The sequence below is a fragment of the Diadema antillarum genome, unplaced genomic scaffold (assembly GCF_040938485.1).
Source record: "Diadema antillarum isolate AM-2024a unplaced genomic scaffold, OU_Dant_1.0 seq00001559_RagTag, whole genome shotgun sequence".
Classification (NCBI taxonomy): Eukaryota; Metazoa; Echinodermata; class Echinoidea; order Diadematoida; family Diadematidae; genus Diadema; species Diadema antillarum.
Genome location: NW_027272285.1, coordinates 223,777 through 242,074, shown reverse-complemented (window position 1 = coordinate 242,074; position 18,298 = coordinate 223,777). Strand labels below are relative to the sequence as shown.

At 38.5% G+C, this 18,298-nt stretch overlaps 1 protein-coding gene across 4 annotated transcripts in view; it reads right to left on the bottom strand.

The window, feature by feature from the left end:
- Nucleotides 1-18,298, bottom strand: part of LOC139710754 (single-stranded DNA-binding protein 3-like) — a 176,146-nt gene that overhangs the window by 7,487 nt on the left and 150,361 nt on the right. For 3 of the 4 annotated variants that reach the window (XM_071622669.1, XM_071622671.1, XM_071622672.1), the window contains 6 exons: nt 15,252-15,307; nt 14,031-14,095; nt 13,254-13,290; nt 11,011-11,046; nt 7,458-7,518; nt 432-502 (listed from right to left, as the gene is read on the bottom strand). In XM_071622669.1, coding sequence (XP_071478770.1) covers nt 432-502; nt 7,458-7,518; nt 11,011-11,046; nt 13,254-13,290; nt 14,031-14,095; nt 15,252-15,307 — 326 coding nt within the window. The remainder of the gene's footprint in view (nt 1-431; nt 503-7,457; nt 7,519-11,010; nt 11,047-13,253; nt 13,291-14,030; nt 14,096-15,251; nt 15,308-18,298) is intronic. The other variant, XM_071622670.1, reaches the window with a different exon arrangement.

The following is an 18,298-nucleotide window of genomic DNA, read 5'->3' as shown; positions in this document are numbered from 1 at the left end:
GAATATTGTCCTCAATTCGTTCCTCCCTAAAACTGAGAAGTAGGCAAGATCACACAGTGACCTGTGGGCCAGGCCTTGGGCCTGCCCAATATGGGCAACATTCATGAAACCTGTCAGTCACTGACACGGACAACTGTTTTACATTACTGAGATCCTTGCATCTGATTGGCTGAGAACAAATTTGCCACTGAAAGTCACTGACATAACAATTGATGAAATGCCCTATAGTACTCAAGTCTGCAATTTTTCTGGGTTGGGTTCAGATGGGTTCTTGACACAACACGAATTGCAGGCTGTGGTTTATTTCAATGTTGCTATTTTCCAATGGGAGTGGGAACAGGCAAGCAAGCTTTCAGTTGACCAAAAAAAACCAACAGCTTAACAATAAACATTTATCATTATTTGAAGAGAGAATGGCAGGCTGAACTCACCCCTGGCCCCATGGCACCGCCAGGAACTGGCTTCATCATGGAGAACATGCTGTCACCAGAGTTGGAGGAGTCTGCCAGAGGAAAAAAAGCAACCACAAAACAGCCATGAACACAATGTTAAAACCAAATGCTCTTAATGTAAAGAATTGAATTAAAAAAAAAAAAAGCAACAACAACAACCAACCACATTTAAGACATTACTACAACTTCTTTAAACCAGCCTTTTGAAACATTTTACGATTACGAATGCAGGGACATAGCACAACATTCATTTACACAGCACTGTGTCACTACAAAAGTACGTACTACATTGTACATTGTATGTCCACCTAATTTTAAAATACATGTACATTTTGTGAGGAGGTCACAATATCACATCACAATCAAATAGTTATCATTCCACAGTGATGAGTACTTTCAAAACAAATTTGGGAATTGACAAGACTAATTCTGGGCACAAATACACTACTGTACAATTATTGGTCAAGCCATGCATGCAACATACGTGTACATACTGCATACCTACACTTACAATCCACATAATGCAACTAATGTGCCAAACAAATCACAGAAGTGAATACTAGTTATCATACAGAGTATTTTCTACCTAAAACAGTGTGTTTCACAGGAAAAATGGAAGCTATATTGACATGGTCAAGATGCAATCTGTAGGCCTAGTTTATCTCACAAGGTGCTTGGGAGGGTGTTGGATTGAGGGTAGTTTAAATCAGTCTCTACATTATCTGGCCACATTACAACACTCGGCTCTGCATGTACACATACCAACAAGCATTTTCATACACCTTACGAACTTATAACCTGGACACTGAAATGAAAATGTGTAACAAAATTACAAAGATTTGCTGTACATCCTGAACTCAAAGGGCAACTAACATGGATGCTGGTATGTGGGACAACACAGATGACTAGGGTTTCTACCTCTTCCCTCCTCCTCCCCCCCCCCCCCCCCCCGAAAAAAAAAAAAAAAAATATATATATATATATGTCTTGCACTCTCTAGTTTTTGACAAAATTTTCCTTTCGAGCGTGCTGTGCGAAGTCTTCTTTACAGAGACATGTCCACAGAAATCTAAAAAGAAAAAAGGGGTTGGTCTACAACAAATAAAAAAATAAATGAATAAATAAAAATTCCAACGAAAGAAAAATGAAATATTTTAACTATAGAAATATTATAACAGACAAAAATGACAATATTTGAAGCACTGGCTAAGAAAGATCTACTGAGCACAAGAGGGCCAACTACTGCTGTGTGCCAGCAAAGAATTCAATCCAAATAACTTGAACAGAAAGGAAAAACGCAGGGTGTCTACCCATGAATCTGATATCACTGCCATCTACTGCTATGACTTCTAATCAACCCCTGACTATGGAAAAGACAGGGAAAATGTAAGAAAAGTAAATCAATAATGGAATCCCTCCCCCTCTGGTTTAAATTGCGACCTACAGGTGACGTGACCATGGTTGGAAAAAAAAAGTTTGGGGGCGGAAAAAATGTAAATAGTCACCTCTTCTCGCACTACCTTGCGACATTCTTCTGTCAGACGTCATGGGCTGTGACGCACCTGTCGCAAAGACATCAGCAAAGTCTCAAGACTCTTTTGGATCTCTCCCGAGCCGACGGCAATCAAATTCAGCATGGAAACACTTGCTGAAACGGTCGTTGCCATGTTGGCGCATGCCATGAAATCATATGCGTGTGCTTTTTCTTACAGATGCAGAATTTCATTTCATTTGGGAGTCACTAACGATTATTAAGGAAAATTACTGTTTTCTTTTTTTCTTTATCTTTTTTTTTTTTTTGCTATGGCATCTAGGAATATTTCATATACATTCCCCTGAATACCAAATATTGCAAATCCGAGTATTCAATGTGAAATGTCTTTTTCGTTTTTTCTTTCTTTTTCTGGACAAAGGCAGTCAAAGGTAAGCGTGGTTTGGTATGCATAATTCTTTCTGTCAGAAGTGTTTAACTTTTATACAAGTCAAAATACTTGGACACAAGAAAAGACAAGACAACTATGAGTGCCAAAATGACCGATGTGTCACAGGGACATATCTAGTTGAGTCTTTCCCTCAAGTTGCTGTCACATTTGTCAAATGCACTTTAAAAAAACAACAACAGAGAACTTTGTGTCATTTTCCATCTTGTCTTACAAATAAGATGACGGCTTTGTGCCCTTTGCATTTGTTTTTTGAGATAGATGCATCCCATCATATTCACATAAGCTGTCAAAACACCTTGCCAAATGCCTCATTCAAATTATTGATTTGTTGGATAAGCAATTTTTTGCTACTTAATCTGTCTTAAAGGCTGCCTGAATTTCACAAAAAGCCATAAAATCTAATTGCTTCTCTAAAGCAGAAAGCAAATACTGCACTGCTTCTTTCATGCGATCTTGTTTAGATATGAATACACTCGGCATGACGTGTTTCCAATCGAAAGAAACCTAATGGGACATGTCCGATCTAAGAACAATCTATACAAAAGTGACAACCATGGGCTATCAAACATTTGTTATTCCTGGAGCAGAATCAATTTTCTTTTGCTCGGCAACAGCCAGTGCGCAGCAAGCGTTTCCATCTTGGATTCGGTTGACCGTCTTCTCCCAAACGGGCAATTAGTAAGTAAATAACTTGGAATAAATCAAGCCCGAGTGAGACAGATCAGAGACAAACGGTACCAGGTATTCATCCGTCTCTCAAAGGAATCGATACCCATTAGAGAGAGAAATGATATATATATATACATATATATATATATATACATATATATATATATATATATATATATATATATATGGAATGAGAGATAAAGAATCAGCAGCCTTAATTCCCCAGTGCTTGCATTGATTAGTACAAAATGCGGCTGAATTTGTTGTTAGTTTGTGCTGGAGTAGAAGCAGCAGTAGTAATAATGATAAAAGTCTGTTGTCATAAACTTTTTGATTCCGTTAGATGTTATTTATCCCCATTCTTGTCTTTTTTTTTTGTCGTATTTTTTCAGTAAGTACATGACAGGCGAAAGCTGCAATGAGGAAAAGGGCAGATCACAGCCATTAAGCAAAGACCTCTTATTAACGAAAATGCTAGATGCCTAGTAAAGCAGTCCTTTGGTATGAGCACATCTCAAATGGTACATGTAGCATCCCTCATTTTCATGCCCACCCCACCTGCCACAGAATTTCATCCCGATGTGGCATTTGCAACTGTCACACCGCCAATCACGTGGTGGGATGAACGACGTAAAAGTCAAGGAAATCATTTCACGTCTCATTGCAGGTGTGCGTCGAGCCTTGCGCAAAGACGTTAACTTCAATAAAGATTCATTCCTTTTCTGAGGAAAAGTTGAGAAATTGCTTTAAATCACGTGGCACAACGATCACAATTGAGAGGCATTATTTTGATTTACGATGACATTAGACTGTTTTCTTGTTTTCTTCCCACAAAAGTCTTGCTGATGAGGAACACTGCACAAAATCAAGGCAGGATGGTACAGTATAGGAATGTTACAGGACATTGTACTATTATTTTTTAGTGTTAGCAGTGTTATGTAAAAACAGAGGGTTTTAGTGGCAGAAAAACTAACTACCTATGTGCGCCGGTTGAGTGGAAAGAGGCCAAAGTCCCAGTATTTAAAAATGACAGAAACTAACTTTCATTACCCTCTCTCTACCATCCATCTCCTGCATTATAATTTACTCTAGCATTACGTGCATTAATGAAGCTTGTGTATCACCCACAATATTTGTTTATCTCATTATCTAAATACCAACCACTTCCTTTCTTTTTCTAAAAAATAGAGAGATGACATATGTACAGTCTCTCACTGTTAGGAGAAAATCCTTGATAACATTTCTTCATCTTTTCGAAATGTCCATTGGGTAGAAATCTCAAAAATAAAAATAAAAAGTTTATAAGAAATTAATAAACAGACCAATTAACATGAAAATAAAGGAAAAATGAAGAATCAATTATATATATATATATATATATATATATATATATATATATAGTCCTACTCCTAGTTTCCCTCTACATCAGCATTCTCTTCTTTCTTTTAACGAAAATGCTGACATTCTCACAAGAGGCCAGAAAGAACTCACAATATAAATTAATGCCACAAAGAAGACACCAATCAGGTCTGGGTCACAATCAACACACTGAGCACTTTGCAAACACTCTTTTTTTTTGGGGGGGGGGGGGGTTGAGGAAGAGGAGTGTCATTGTAACATACTGTTAAGTATGAGTAGACAAGTCTTATAGGTAGACACAGTCAATCACAGAAGAATAGATATGGTTAGACACCAGCTATCTAGTTCCTTTGAATATTTGTATTAGCACTTGCAGAGTAATGAATAATGCTGAAATTGTAAACAACTGTTGAACATACAGTGTCCTTAACTAGGAAATGCAGGACAAAATATGTTTGCATATTTCTATTCACAAATTACTCATTGTACATTATTTTGAGGGGGAAATAGAGAAGAGTACAATGAAAATATTCCACGGGGCACTGGACAAGTATGGAGCAGTTGGATACAAGAAAAATACATGTACATGTCTGCTTGCATTACAAGTACTTCTATATTTTGCGATGTATATACATGTACTGTCACAGGAAGACAAGACATGAATTACACATTAGCAGCAACACGGAATTACACACGTTAGTTCACTGGCAAGAAAAGAATTACTGTACAACGAGGAATGTTCGGATGCATTTCAATTTCACAAATTTTGCGGGAGCCAAGATTCGCTGAAATAAAATGCACGTGAAATCTCATCTACACAACACTACAGTATGTGCATTGAATGGCAGTGACAATTCGCAAAAATATCATGCCGTGAAAAAGGCCTTCGGCTCTAATTCACAGAAAATTTCATGCCACGAAAAGATCTCGCTTTACAGTACTCTGTCTCTCTGTTACCACACAAGAAAACAACACACACACACATGGACACAGTGGCCCGAATTCACGAAGGTGGTACATGTACAATTGAAACCATGGTTTAAACCATGGACAAAGACCATAGTTTTGTATGGGGCGCAAAGTGCCGCATGGCCTATTTCGTTATGAAATCAGATATTTTGTCGATTTCGTCGACGAATTGTTCGTTTTGTTTCAAATTGTTAACATTACGTCGACTAAATGATCATTTTCATTAACGAAATGGTTATTTCGTCAACGAAATGACTGATTTCATAATGAAATAGGCCATGCGACACTTGGCGCTCCAAACAAATTGTCCATGGTTTAAACCATGGTTTCAATTGTACCACCTTCGTAAATTTGGGCCAGTAAGTTAAATTCAGATATGTAATGCATTAGCAGAGCGTTGTAAATGTCAAAAGCTTTAGTACACAAATTTGGCTGATAAAATATAGAGGTCATGAGGCAGGTCCACTAGTGTATATCCCTTTCACACAATCTAGTCAACTTTTCCCATGCCTCAAGCATGGCGACATTACAATGATAACGCCAAACTCGACAACAAGAGATAAAACTGATTTGACAAGCATGCATCGTTGAAACGTTGGTTGCAGGTTTGCAAGGACCAAGCGACGCACTGGTCACTATTTAAGAAATAATATTTCAAACATGAAGAACATTTGTTGGTCTATACGATCCTTGCTGAGAAATTTCCAGAATTCAGCTGGGAGCGGTGGGCTTTTCTCGGGCATCATGATGAAAACGATGGCATTGAGTAATTCACTTTTCCGCATGATGGGTCCAAAGAAAGTTTTTCCATCACAGGTAATACCCTATCCCCGAAAGAATTAGCTGACAAAGTACATGTATCTAGGGTTGTGTATAGCATCAGTAAGCATGTTAATGTCAACTTTGCCATGCTACCATAAATTGGCAGCAGTTACGAGGGAGAAGACAAAAGAGTGTGTGTCAGAGTTACAGTTTCGTACCAGCCTACTTCTTCTCGTTAACATTTCTCATGAACAATTACACCATGCAGAAACTAGCCATTTGTTTAGCGTAATCACATGTATGGTTATCGATCGTACAACTATATACAATGAGGACGAGTAGGCGGATCTAAAAGCACACAACCAACAAGCATGCAATTATTGGCAATGATAGCACGAATGATACATGCACAGGTAACAACAGATATCCACACCACATACAGTCTGTATATTCAATACAGACGAATGAACAGGAATCAAAAATGTAATCTTTCAAGAGATCTCCCACTGCAATATAAGTTTAGAGAGATTTTTACCTACCAAACTGTTATTCTGAGAAATAATCACTTTCCACAGTTGGGTACGAAATTGAGAAAATCCATTGTCCCCTCTGGTTGCATTTACACTCGGGACACATAGCTAAATTTTGCAATTTTTCCAAAGTTTACCTTACGTTATTCCGAAAATGAAAGCATTTGCTCTCCAGCTTGCCACTTTTACAGACCTGATACCAATTCACACCAGGGGGGTGTTTCATCAACGTTTACAAAATCCTTGGTTTTGATTGGCTGAGATGCTCTGGTCACTGACTGTTACTATGGTGATTCAAGTTGTCAGCACTGACAAATGTTGATGAAACACCCCCCAGGGCACTGTTTCATGAAAGTTGTCAGACTCTAACAATTACCACAGTAACAGTTAGTGATGAGACCTTCTCAGCCAATCAAAACCAAGGATTTTACCGGAATTATCAGAGACTGACATCTTGTCAGGGCTGACAACTTTCATGAAACGGTGCCCTGGATTCATTTTAGTTTCTGCTCACAGAATGAAGGCAGAAATACATATTTCACATATTCTGCACACATTCATCAAGTTCTTAACACAGAGATGGGGGACAAGTTCCCTAAAATCACTTGCAAGGAAATGTTCTACAAATCAAAGGCAACATATTTCGTTTGAATTTCCTGAAAGGCCTTTCCCTTAACCACATTTAACCCTGTGATTTCTATGGGTGACCTATATGTGCGCACAATGCTGTGGCACTATAAGATGATGGCTCTGTGGGGGTTAAGTGGGCATACCTTGTGGGCTAGGCATGATGGGAGTTCCTGGAGGCCCTCCACCTGGACCGCCGGGTGGACCCTGGAAGCGAGGGACAGACAGACAGACAGACACACAGAGGCAGAGACAAAAGAAAAAGATGAGAATTGTTAAGTATGCAATAGTCCAAACACTACGATATCAAAAAGCACAGTCACTGAAATTAGACTCTTATTAGCTCTGTTCCAAACTGTAGACGGTGCATTCAGTGCCTGTAATATTACATTCATGAAGAGCTTATGACTACTGCTTGTGACAATCATTATGGATTCTTGCCAGTTCACAAAAACATCAGGTTTAAAACTGATTTGTTGAATTTTGTGCCAATGATTTGCTATCTTTAAGTATTACGCTTGATGTCAAAATTTCATGATTAGTGCAATACCAATACCAAACATTCAAAGCAAACAAACAACAAAGGTTAATTAGACAACTTTTCCAATCTTGCCCATCAAGACACAGCTATGCAGATTTACATGTAGAACAGAAAAAAAAAAATTGTCACAAATTTCAGGTAACATCCAAAGCAAAAAAATTAACATGAGTGAATTAGAAAAATAAAAGTGAATCTTAGCCATGAAGACAATTATGCAGATTTTGATCATATATTGTGTCATACAAAACAATGGGATGAATGCTCAAATTACAAGATTTGCAGTTGCAGACAAAAAATGCATACTGAATGAAACAGAGCCGAACCAACATTGCTGTGGTCACGAACAATGAAGTAATAACAGAAGTAGGGAATTTTCAACTTCCTCGCTTCTGCTTCAATGGAAATTGAAAGCAAAGAGTCATTTCTGGAGGATGAAGTACTAAAACCGACTTAGACTGGAAAAAAAAAATACAGAGTCAGCACAGGTTCCGTTATTTTTAAAACATCTATTAGATAGAAAATATAGATTTTTTTTTAATTCGTGTGCGACACTTTGTTTCCAATGAACAATTAAAAAGGTTTTAAATACAATTTGCATCTTTGAGGCACGGTTCTTTGCTATGAATAGCTTTATGAATTCATACCTCCCTATTCCAATGGGGAGCAAAACGAGAGAAATAAAATGCTTAATTTATCTACATGTATGAGAGCAAAGTGATTTGGCCAACACATCAACTCTGTCGTACCTCACACGACTATGGTATAAATGTGTCTGCTTTTCCACAAGATTAGACTTGATCCCACGTTATAGAACATGCTATAGTGTACATGAATCAGAATCACCGTCAACGGACACAGAAATCTGTCTACAGCACACTGTACCACAGGTATTCCCGAAGGACTAGATTTTTTCTCCACACATTATGGGACACCTCTAACGAACATGAATATCAGAATCACCATCTACGGACACAGAAATTCCTCCACAGCACACTGTACTACAGGCATTCCCACGTACGTGAAACGAAGCATGCATCTGACCACATTGTGCACAAAATCCACTTCCAGTTACAAAGACTTCACCAAAGACAACTAAGATCCTGCTGTACATCTATACCATATTGTTTTCAAGAGGAGGCCGCGACAGATAAAGTATGCACCATCACCACTGAACATACGCTGATAAACCAATATGAATGGTCCTGCAAACTTTTTTTTTGCGTGTATTTGTGTGTGTGTTAGAACGCCACCTATCTGTCTAAATGATGGGAACATCAGGTTACTCTCTGTGACTCCATATTTAATGACTTCTTGAGTAATCATCTTCACACTACTGGATTTTATACTAACATCTTGCCACTGATTGACAAATTGCCCTACATCGATGTGATGTAAACAAATTATTCAATGTTTTAGTCATAGCCAAGTATCATGAGCACATGATACTCATGTTGGACTCAAACTTGAACAACCTCCTGATTGCTAGACAGGCAACATATGCACTAGACTACAACGCTCTTTTCCAATAGCAAGTGATGGTTCCGATCCCTTACAGCAGCAGGTATTGCGCATCTATTCAAACTAATGATTTCTGCATCGAGCTATATTAATTGATTAATGATTTATAATTCTAATCAATCAAAAGATTGATTTTAATACTTATATCTTCTTCCCATGGCAGCAGGGCTTTCAAAGTTTAATCACATACAACCGTACAGGATTCTTAGGTGGGCCTGGAATCATGACATAGCTCGCTTCTAAAATCAATGTTTGAACATTCTACATCTGGCTTTCACGCATTCATCAACATAAAATTACATTGGCTTATCCTTGTGAACTGAAAACTCGAGGCTACCAGCTTGTACGTCATTCAATTCAAAGTGCTTTATATCTAATATTATTTTTCTCATCTTGCTTTCCTGTTGCGCCCATTCTTACCTAATCCATCCGAGTATGATCAGTAACTGTACATCTATCTCACTTCTCTTATGCAATGCCAGATGCAGATGTGATGAATAGATAAGCTCAAAAGCCTCAATCATGGTATCATTACTCTCATTTTGAAGCCACACACACGGAACAAGTGGCAATTCCCTTCAGCTCAGGATTTGGTAAAAACGAATCCTAGACTATCAAGAATTGACAAAGGTTGACATGACCACATCTGATATCAATACATTCAACATCACTTCTACTTGAGAGCTATCATGATAACATCAACATCATTCTGAATTCCATCCTAAAATCTGTCTCATCGCTGTGTAATGAAGCGTTTCAATGAATGCTCTTTTTGCATGAATGCAATGGCTCTCAAAGCCTTGATTTACTAATGACAATCACAAATACACCCTATATTTCTCCTCTTGCATTTAAGCATTCTCCTAGCTTTTATAAGTGAAAGGACATACAGTTGAGCATGATTTCATGAGACTGTGATCACGGCTATCTTGGATGTGAGTTTGTGCATGAATTTATCTGCCTTTTTTTATGTTTCTGTTTTTTTTTTTCAAAGTAGTAATGTAGATCAACAAGCAATAGCAAATGCGTAATGAAAACTGATATACGAGATGACTGATGGGTTTTCAGTATTCACGCTCCTACGAGCTGAATTTACAGTACAGGACTAGGAAAAAGGAGTCGCATAAGCAAAAAAAAAAAAAAAATGCTACTCTCTTTTTTCGGAAATGTCCGAACGTTTCTGTCATTGTCTTCTTTTTTATATGCTTCGGTACATGGAAAATCTACAACATGAAACATAGAGACGTGAAACCTCGTACACGGCAACTCAAACTGTAACAACTGACACACAACACAGGCCTCTGAAAGCCATCACGATTTGGGGCTCTGGGCTCCAAAGTGAACTGACACCAAGCTACATCTAGGGACGATCCATTCTCGTGGAGGGGAGGAACAACAAGACACACGGCACTGTGGATCGGACTGGACGGCATACGACAAGACAGCCGGACCTAACTATGGTGAGTAACGCATGCACTTGAGGGCTACCACATACACGGCTTATCATGGAAAAAATGACACAATTTTCACGAAATACTGAGATACATTTGGAGATATATATATATGTTTGACGGGGGATGGGGTGGTAGGGAAATGCCTGAAATGATGCAGAGAAACACTGTGAAATGCTGAGAACTTACTGGAAAGCTTCCCGGCGAAGCCTGGGAATAGTTTATCTAGCATTGACGGAAGAAAATCCAATTCAGATTCGGTATTAGACATAGCATTCTCACCACTCAAACATCAGTCTCGGTTTTTATACTTATAAGTGGAATATATATATGTGGAGAACACTTTAAAAAAAAAAGGAAAAAATGAAACTGTGCAGAGATGTAAAACACTGCATGCCTGTAATCTTCCAGCCTTTTAGGCCAAAAAAAAAAAATTGTTGCATTGGCGTAACATGAGATTTTCAAATAGGGTCGGTCGGGCGGATTTTTTTTTTTTTTTTTTTTTTTTTTTGCTACCTGCATTTTACGTGTAAAACTCGTGCTCAGCTCAGTAAACAGTTACAACTGCTGCACCGAATGTGCTGTGTTCATCTATTCTACAAATCATTTATGAGGCCGATATTACTGGAATTATACCCCTTCACAGAATTTAAAGATATAAAGATGTTGAAATCCCTATCCTGAATGTTTTCACTTCATATTTTACTATTTTGACTTAGATAAGATAGATGCAAATTGACCCATATGTACAATCTTTTCATCGCACACGGCGATTTCTATTACAGTCCCACATATACAGATTCGTGTAAGTTCTCCACACAAGAAAGAAACCTATGGCAAAACTGTGCACAATACATCGCAGTCTGAATGCTTCGTATACACTGAATAAATCTTGTTAGAGTACGTGTCCGTGTTGGAAACAGATGACGTACTGATCAAGGAAGGCTTATGCGAGGCGCTAGATCTCTCCCTCGTACATCCAATATCCCCAGAGCCGTTTCCACTTCCGGGTTTGTGCGATCGCGATCGCAATCAACAAGATATTTGATATCGATAGCAAAAAAAAATAATAAAAAAACATGGGGTCGGCGGAATTTTTAGGGTCGGGCGGGTTACGCCAATGCAACAATTTTTTTTTTTTTTGCGTTAGTATCACGGCTTGTGTTTGATTGCGTTTAAAGTGTGCATTCATGCAAATTAATGCACACTTTAAAAGCTTCTTCTGTACATTTGTATCAGTAATTAAGCCTGTAAGAAGACTTCAGCAATGTGACCTGAAAGCCAACACAGGGAATAACTTAAGAATGAACCTAACCTACTTTCAAAGAAGAAATAAAAACACATGGGGCTTATGCAATATACACATAGAGAAAAAAAAAAAGACAATTAAGGGAGAGCTTATCGTTCAGAACAAAATAACCCACATTTAGATCACGCTACTGACTGCACAAGTCCTATGCTACTAACCAATCGTATTTTGATTTCAGTTTTTCTTTTTGGTTGATGTTGTTTCCTAAAACAATTCTGTGCCACTGCAAGACACAACGTAAAGCCAAAGGCACTATCTTTCAGTCAAACTGTTATGCCAGTTATTCTCTCAACTGCCTACTAATGGCACCGTAGAGATAATTTACATGTTAACCGATCCTTAAGCCTATACAGACAAGGGATGCAGAGCTGTAATGGAATATACAAATCCACACCAACCTCCAAAGATTGTACATAAAGTACTTCAGGGTATCAAATCCCATTATATCATGGCATTTGTCTTTCAAAGCCGATGAAAGTTAAGCCGTGGAAATTACACAGTGGATGAAATTACTTCTGGTGATGATATTTTCATCATCTTCCTCCATAGCTTTCAAAGCAATTCCCACTGACATATCTCCCCCATTCTTGCCCGTGATTATCCCAATACATCCCTTCCCCCTCCCCCCGCCATAAAAAGAAGGGAAGAAGTACAGTAAACTAGGCCAGTTCGCAATTTGTGATGATTCAAATGACCCCAAATTACAGATGATCAAATCAAAACAGCTGTGAAGCAAGATATTACCCACTTATGTAATCCAACTTCTTTTTATGTTGACAAGCTCCCTTGAATGATAAGAAATGCTCTTCGACTACAATCTTAAAAAAACAATAACAACATTCAGGTACTGTCCGTGACATTGCTTAGTCTGTGTGGCATTTATATCTGGGTTTTTTCCCTTAAAACTTCCTTTACCTGCTAATGTGCAGAATTCAACTCAGACCTGGCTTACTCACTCCTTAATATGTCATATTTACAAACAGATTTTAAAAAAAAAACTTTTGTGGAGAGGACAAGTTAATTGTACTCCTTCATGTCAAAGGAAAAGAACATAAAGCCTCCAGCACCACTTTGTGGCAGAGGCATAGAAACTGATGTCAAGACGTGGAAGCTGGAAACCTACCGACGATGTGTTGGGGTTCCACGGCCTTCCTCCTGGACTGTGGTGGGAAAAAAAAAAACGAGATATGAGAATTGGAAGCTTACATCAGTTACTGTAAAACATGAAATTTTAGCGGCATGAAATTTTTGCAAATTGGAGCCGACAGCCTTTTTCACGGCATGAACTTTTTGCGAAGTGCCTCTGGCAATCATTGCATATAGTGTAGACAAGAGCCTTTGCGTGCATTTTAATTTTGCGAATCTTGGCTCTCGCGAAATTCACGAAATTAAAATGCACACCAACATTCCTCATTTTACAGTATACACTTTGGCACTTGGTATGGCTGAATGAACGAGCGCAACAATTCGGTATCTACAGCTTATTTCATACTAGTGTAATTGCTGCTGTGTGCACACTCTGTATATGATTATGATAAGTTTACTAATTGTACAATGTGACAAGATATTCGATCTGAATAATTTGCATCCTCTTTTACACACATCTTCAAGACATGAAGTTCGACAGAAAACACAAAACACCAGACTAATTTGGAACTGATATAAGTTAAAAAAACAACAACAAAGAAACAATTACTTACTCTATAAATGATGTTACAAGAGTCATTGCTATTCCCCTGATAAAGTAAAACTCCCTTTTCTTGTCTGTTTTCACTTCACCTTTAACCTTTTTCACTGCTTATTACGAACCCTGCAATTACATATTTCCACAAACTTCATTACACTATGATCTTCATCCTGATCTCTATACACATTTGACCTCTGACCTTTACCAACTTACATTGACATAGGCATTCCTCCTGGCATTGAGTTTAAGGGAGCCCTCATGCTTGGGCCGCCGTAGTTCTGCAAGAGGAGGGGGAAACAAGAAGAAGAAGAAGAAGAGATTAAAACATATATCTTGGCAAGATATATTGACTCAAAAAATAAAAGCAATGTGGTGATTCTTACCACTGGCTCCTTGAGAAGATTCAGCATGCAGAGAAGCATAATGGACAGTTGGTGGTTTTTTGTTTTCGATTTTTCAATCAGAGAACAGATCATACAAGCAAATCTTTGAAGGCTTCCTTGGAAGTACAATGTTGGGTGGTAGAAGGCTTAACTGTGCACCACGTATATTCTTTCTTGGGTAAGTATGTGGCCAGACCTAGTTGCTTTGTGGAAGAGACATGGCATTAGGATTTCACAATCATTGCCACCAGTTCTTGGCTTTCCTGCTGTCAAGGAAACAGGGAAGATCCAGTACAGAATGCAGACTCATAGTTACGACTTCCCCTTTTCACTGAAATTACTCAGTTATCAATTTTCTTTCCTACATTTCATTACATTTTGGAATGCAATGTGACTGCCCAAAATACTTGTGTGCTAACACACACGCTCACTCACACGCCAACACAACAAAAACAACAACCAATTATTATGATCATCATTATGATACAAAAATCAGTCTGTGTAGGCAATCTTTTTAAATAAACCATCACAAAAATCTGCCTTAAGCTGTCTGCATGGACAGCATATGAATAAAAAATCATTTTTTTTTTTTTAAATCCTGTGATCCAACCTACCACTGTATGCCCATGTTGAGGGTATGCTAGGGTCATATCCTGGTCATTGTGAAGTCGTGACTGTGCAATTTGAGGATGTAAAGAGGTTCACATGCAGCTGAGTGAGGGTTTTCAACCCGTTGAGGACGAGTCTGGAGTATACTCGGGCAAGTGTCTATGGGAAATGCGTGTTGAAGCAAAATGAGTCCGTCCTCAACGGGTTAACTTTTTGGCCAATCTGTGAACGGCAGCAAATAAAATTTGGCTTTTGCATCGCGATATAGAAACAGATACATCTTGTCTGCAAATGGAACCAGTCAGAGTTAAAAAAAAAAGAGCTGATAATCCTTTGCGATCTCTGTGAAAGTTTGAAGTGAAGCCAACAACTATCGTCCACGAGCTTCATGGCAGTAAGGGGAGGAAGAGGTACAGTACGGTAAAAGTTTTCCGGGACTTACTGGGTTCATGGGCATCCTTGGGTGATTCATTCTGGGTCCCATTATGCTTGGATGACCTGGAGAAGAGACAACAGAAAAACACACAAACACGTAATGATATAGCAGCATAAGTTTCCAGCCTATTAAGCTTCTCCCTAATTGCTGTATACACCATAATGAGTCTTAATTTTTTGGCAAATCAAGCCTTCCCGATAATTTTATGATTGGCTAAATTTGTGATCATAGAGTAAAACAATTTCAATGAACAGAGAAATTCTTATCATTCAAAATGCATTCCTTAAATTATTCCAAGATCATTCAAATGAAGCAGACATTTACAGCATTTGTACTAGTTATAATAGAGTTCATATTTTCAGCTATTGTTCAATTTGTCAATACTGACTCAAAAAATTTGCAAAAATAAAAACTCTCCAAAATATAAGGTACAAATGATATGTTCATCATGCATCATCAGGAGATATTGCAAAGTAATCATAAAAAGCATTATTTCATAAATAGTATGAATTGCATTTTCTCTTTAACGCTGGTTCATACCTTTAATTCATTACCAAACACTTGCTTGACAATGCATCGTAATCATAAAGGGTAGACTTTTTGTTCAATTTCATGACATTTCACAACTTTCCAAACACACGACATCACAACAACAACAAAAAATCAAGTTTAAATCCTTTCTGCAACTCGGATCTTCACGCAAACAGATGTAGTCTCTCAACCACTCCCTCCACTGTAAAGAGGTTATGCAGTCTCGTGGGATGGATGTGTCTACAAACAAAATTTATTTCTTCCTCTTTTTTTAAGGCTGAACTGGTTTCTGGTGAAAGTGCTTAACCTCAATCCCTAGCTCTCTTACATTCTTTCCTTCTTTCTCTTATCCCTCTCACTCTCTCTTTCTTTCTCACATTCAAAAATTTTGTTTCGCCAAGCTTTCCATCAATTGAGGATGTCCATGGTTCTGATGGAGAAGTGGATATATGAAAGACATTTGACTTGATTCGAGGAACATAAATATTGATTTGGACAGGCAGTGTGAACCGGCCAAAAGCCCATGCCTCTTGATATCATTCAAAGAGAGGCATTTATACAATGGAGATTGATTTACAGGTTTGTGTTCAACTCCAAAATCTAGACCACTCTGTTGGAGCCAGCGCAGATTAATCACGCTTTGTGGCTTTTCGAGACTCTCGTGCGTGCGCAAATTGGTCGGATGCAAAAACGCATTCTGGGAGAAAAGTAGTCCACTGTCCCGAATCCACCATTATTCGAATTCAACACTTGAGCCACAGAAATAAACATTCCCGATGACGGGGCCTCTCTCCTACGAGGGGGTAGCGGGGGAAAACCGAATTTCTGGATTGGGTTACAATCAACACTGAAATAACTGCTAGTTTCATCCTGCAATAGCTGCAGGGTCAAGTATTGAATGTGGTCTGAAGCAAGACGTCAATTGCACGGCCAATCCAATGAATTTGCCAATTTGCATGTGGTAAATTGAGTCCTGTTTGTTCAGATGTCAGATGGTTGCAAGATGGACGCCTTAGGCGATCAATCACTGACATCTCGCATTTGTCTTTCCCCATTTCCAAATCTTATGCCCACTTCCCTTCTTTCCCTCCCGTCTATAATTTCACCCACTTTACAAACCCAACAAGCTGTTAAGTGCATTTGCAAAGCTCTAACTTCACACTGCTTTATCAGTATCATTCTTTTGACGACTGACGGCACACTTTCCCTGACGCAATGAAGCGATGCTTCCAAAAAATATGATCTGGTATTTTAGAGTTAAATTCTTCCCATGTTTTCAGCTGTCAAACCCCAATGTCCAATTATACACCCCAACATAACTTGAAGATGACTAATTTCAACAGGGATTCAAACAAACATTTGATAAGATATCAAAGTATTGGATTTTTGAGCTGAAATGGTCGCCCTCCTGGTCTAAGTAGCATTTTGTCACTTTTCTCGCAGGGAGATTTTCCATTGGATGCAGGTTGCAATGACTGCTGCTAGACAACAGCAACACATGCATGCTTACAACTATTAAAACAGGTTGTAGAACTTGTTGCATTGTTGCTGAAATTACTCCCATTCGATGCAAACTGTATGTTGTGTTCCTAAAAGACCGGGGAGCCCTCTGGCTTGCCTGTCATGGTAAGGAATAAGGCATCTCATCCATCTTACTACTACAGTTTCCTTCAGACTGTTTTACAGCCAAGAACACTACATACATTGTACACATTATGTATTCCCTTGTAGAGACAATATAGTATTATTATGTCTCCGGTAGATCTTGTATACAATTACAGACAAAAACACACGGGGAAAAGAGAGCTGTTAGAGCTACATGTATGTACATCCATGTATCTCATTTGCTGAGTAGTGAAGAATAGCTCACCTGTAGCCTACATTTAACAAATTTCCTACTTACTTTTTTTTCAGGATGATTGATTGGCTAGGACATGGAAGCATAACACTTAGAAACAGCCATTTATCACACTTCATCTATAGGGGATGGCAGATTTTGGTTGCCATGGGAAACCACCTGCATCTGCCCAAGTCCCACCAGTTGTATGCTTTCTGTCAAGGCGATGAAATCATTCTTAAAAAGAAAAAAAGGAGGGTAAAAGAATACCCCCTTCAAGCACTGTGGGGGTGGGGACTCTTCAAACACGTTTAGCGCATCAATCAATTCACATAGGGAGATCATCCTTACAATGATATTTGTGGGAGTGATAAAAAAAAACAACAACATAGAGACCAACAATCTCTGTCATAGCTCTCCAATCGCCCTATTGAGGTTTCAACACCACTCATGTTGGGGCAATAAAGGGCAGTGCATAGAAGGTGGCTCCAAGAAAAATACTGTAATCCCAAGGAGAAAGGGTGTACAATGATTGATAGTCCTGACTGAGTTGTCTCATTAGATGCGTTTTGGGACATGTCTTTGAGGTCAAAGGTCTTCTCAGTCCTACTGCATGTACAGATTTCAAAAGGTATTTCTTTCGTAAAGTGTCATATGAAAGAAAAACTTTTGAAGGTCAACAGCA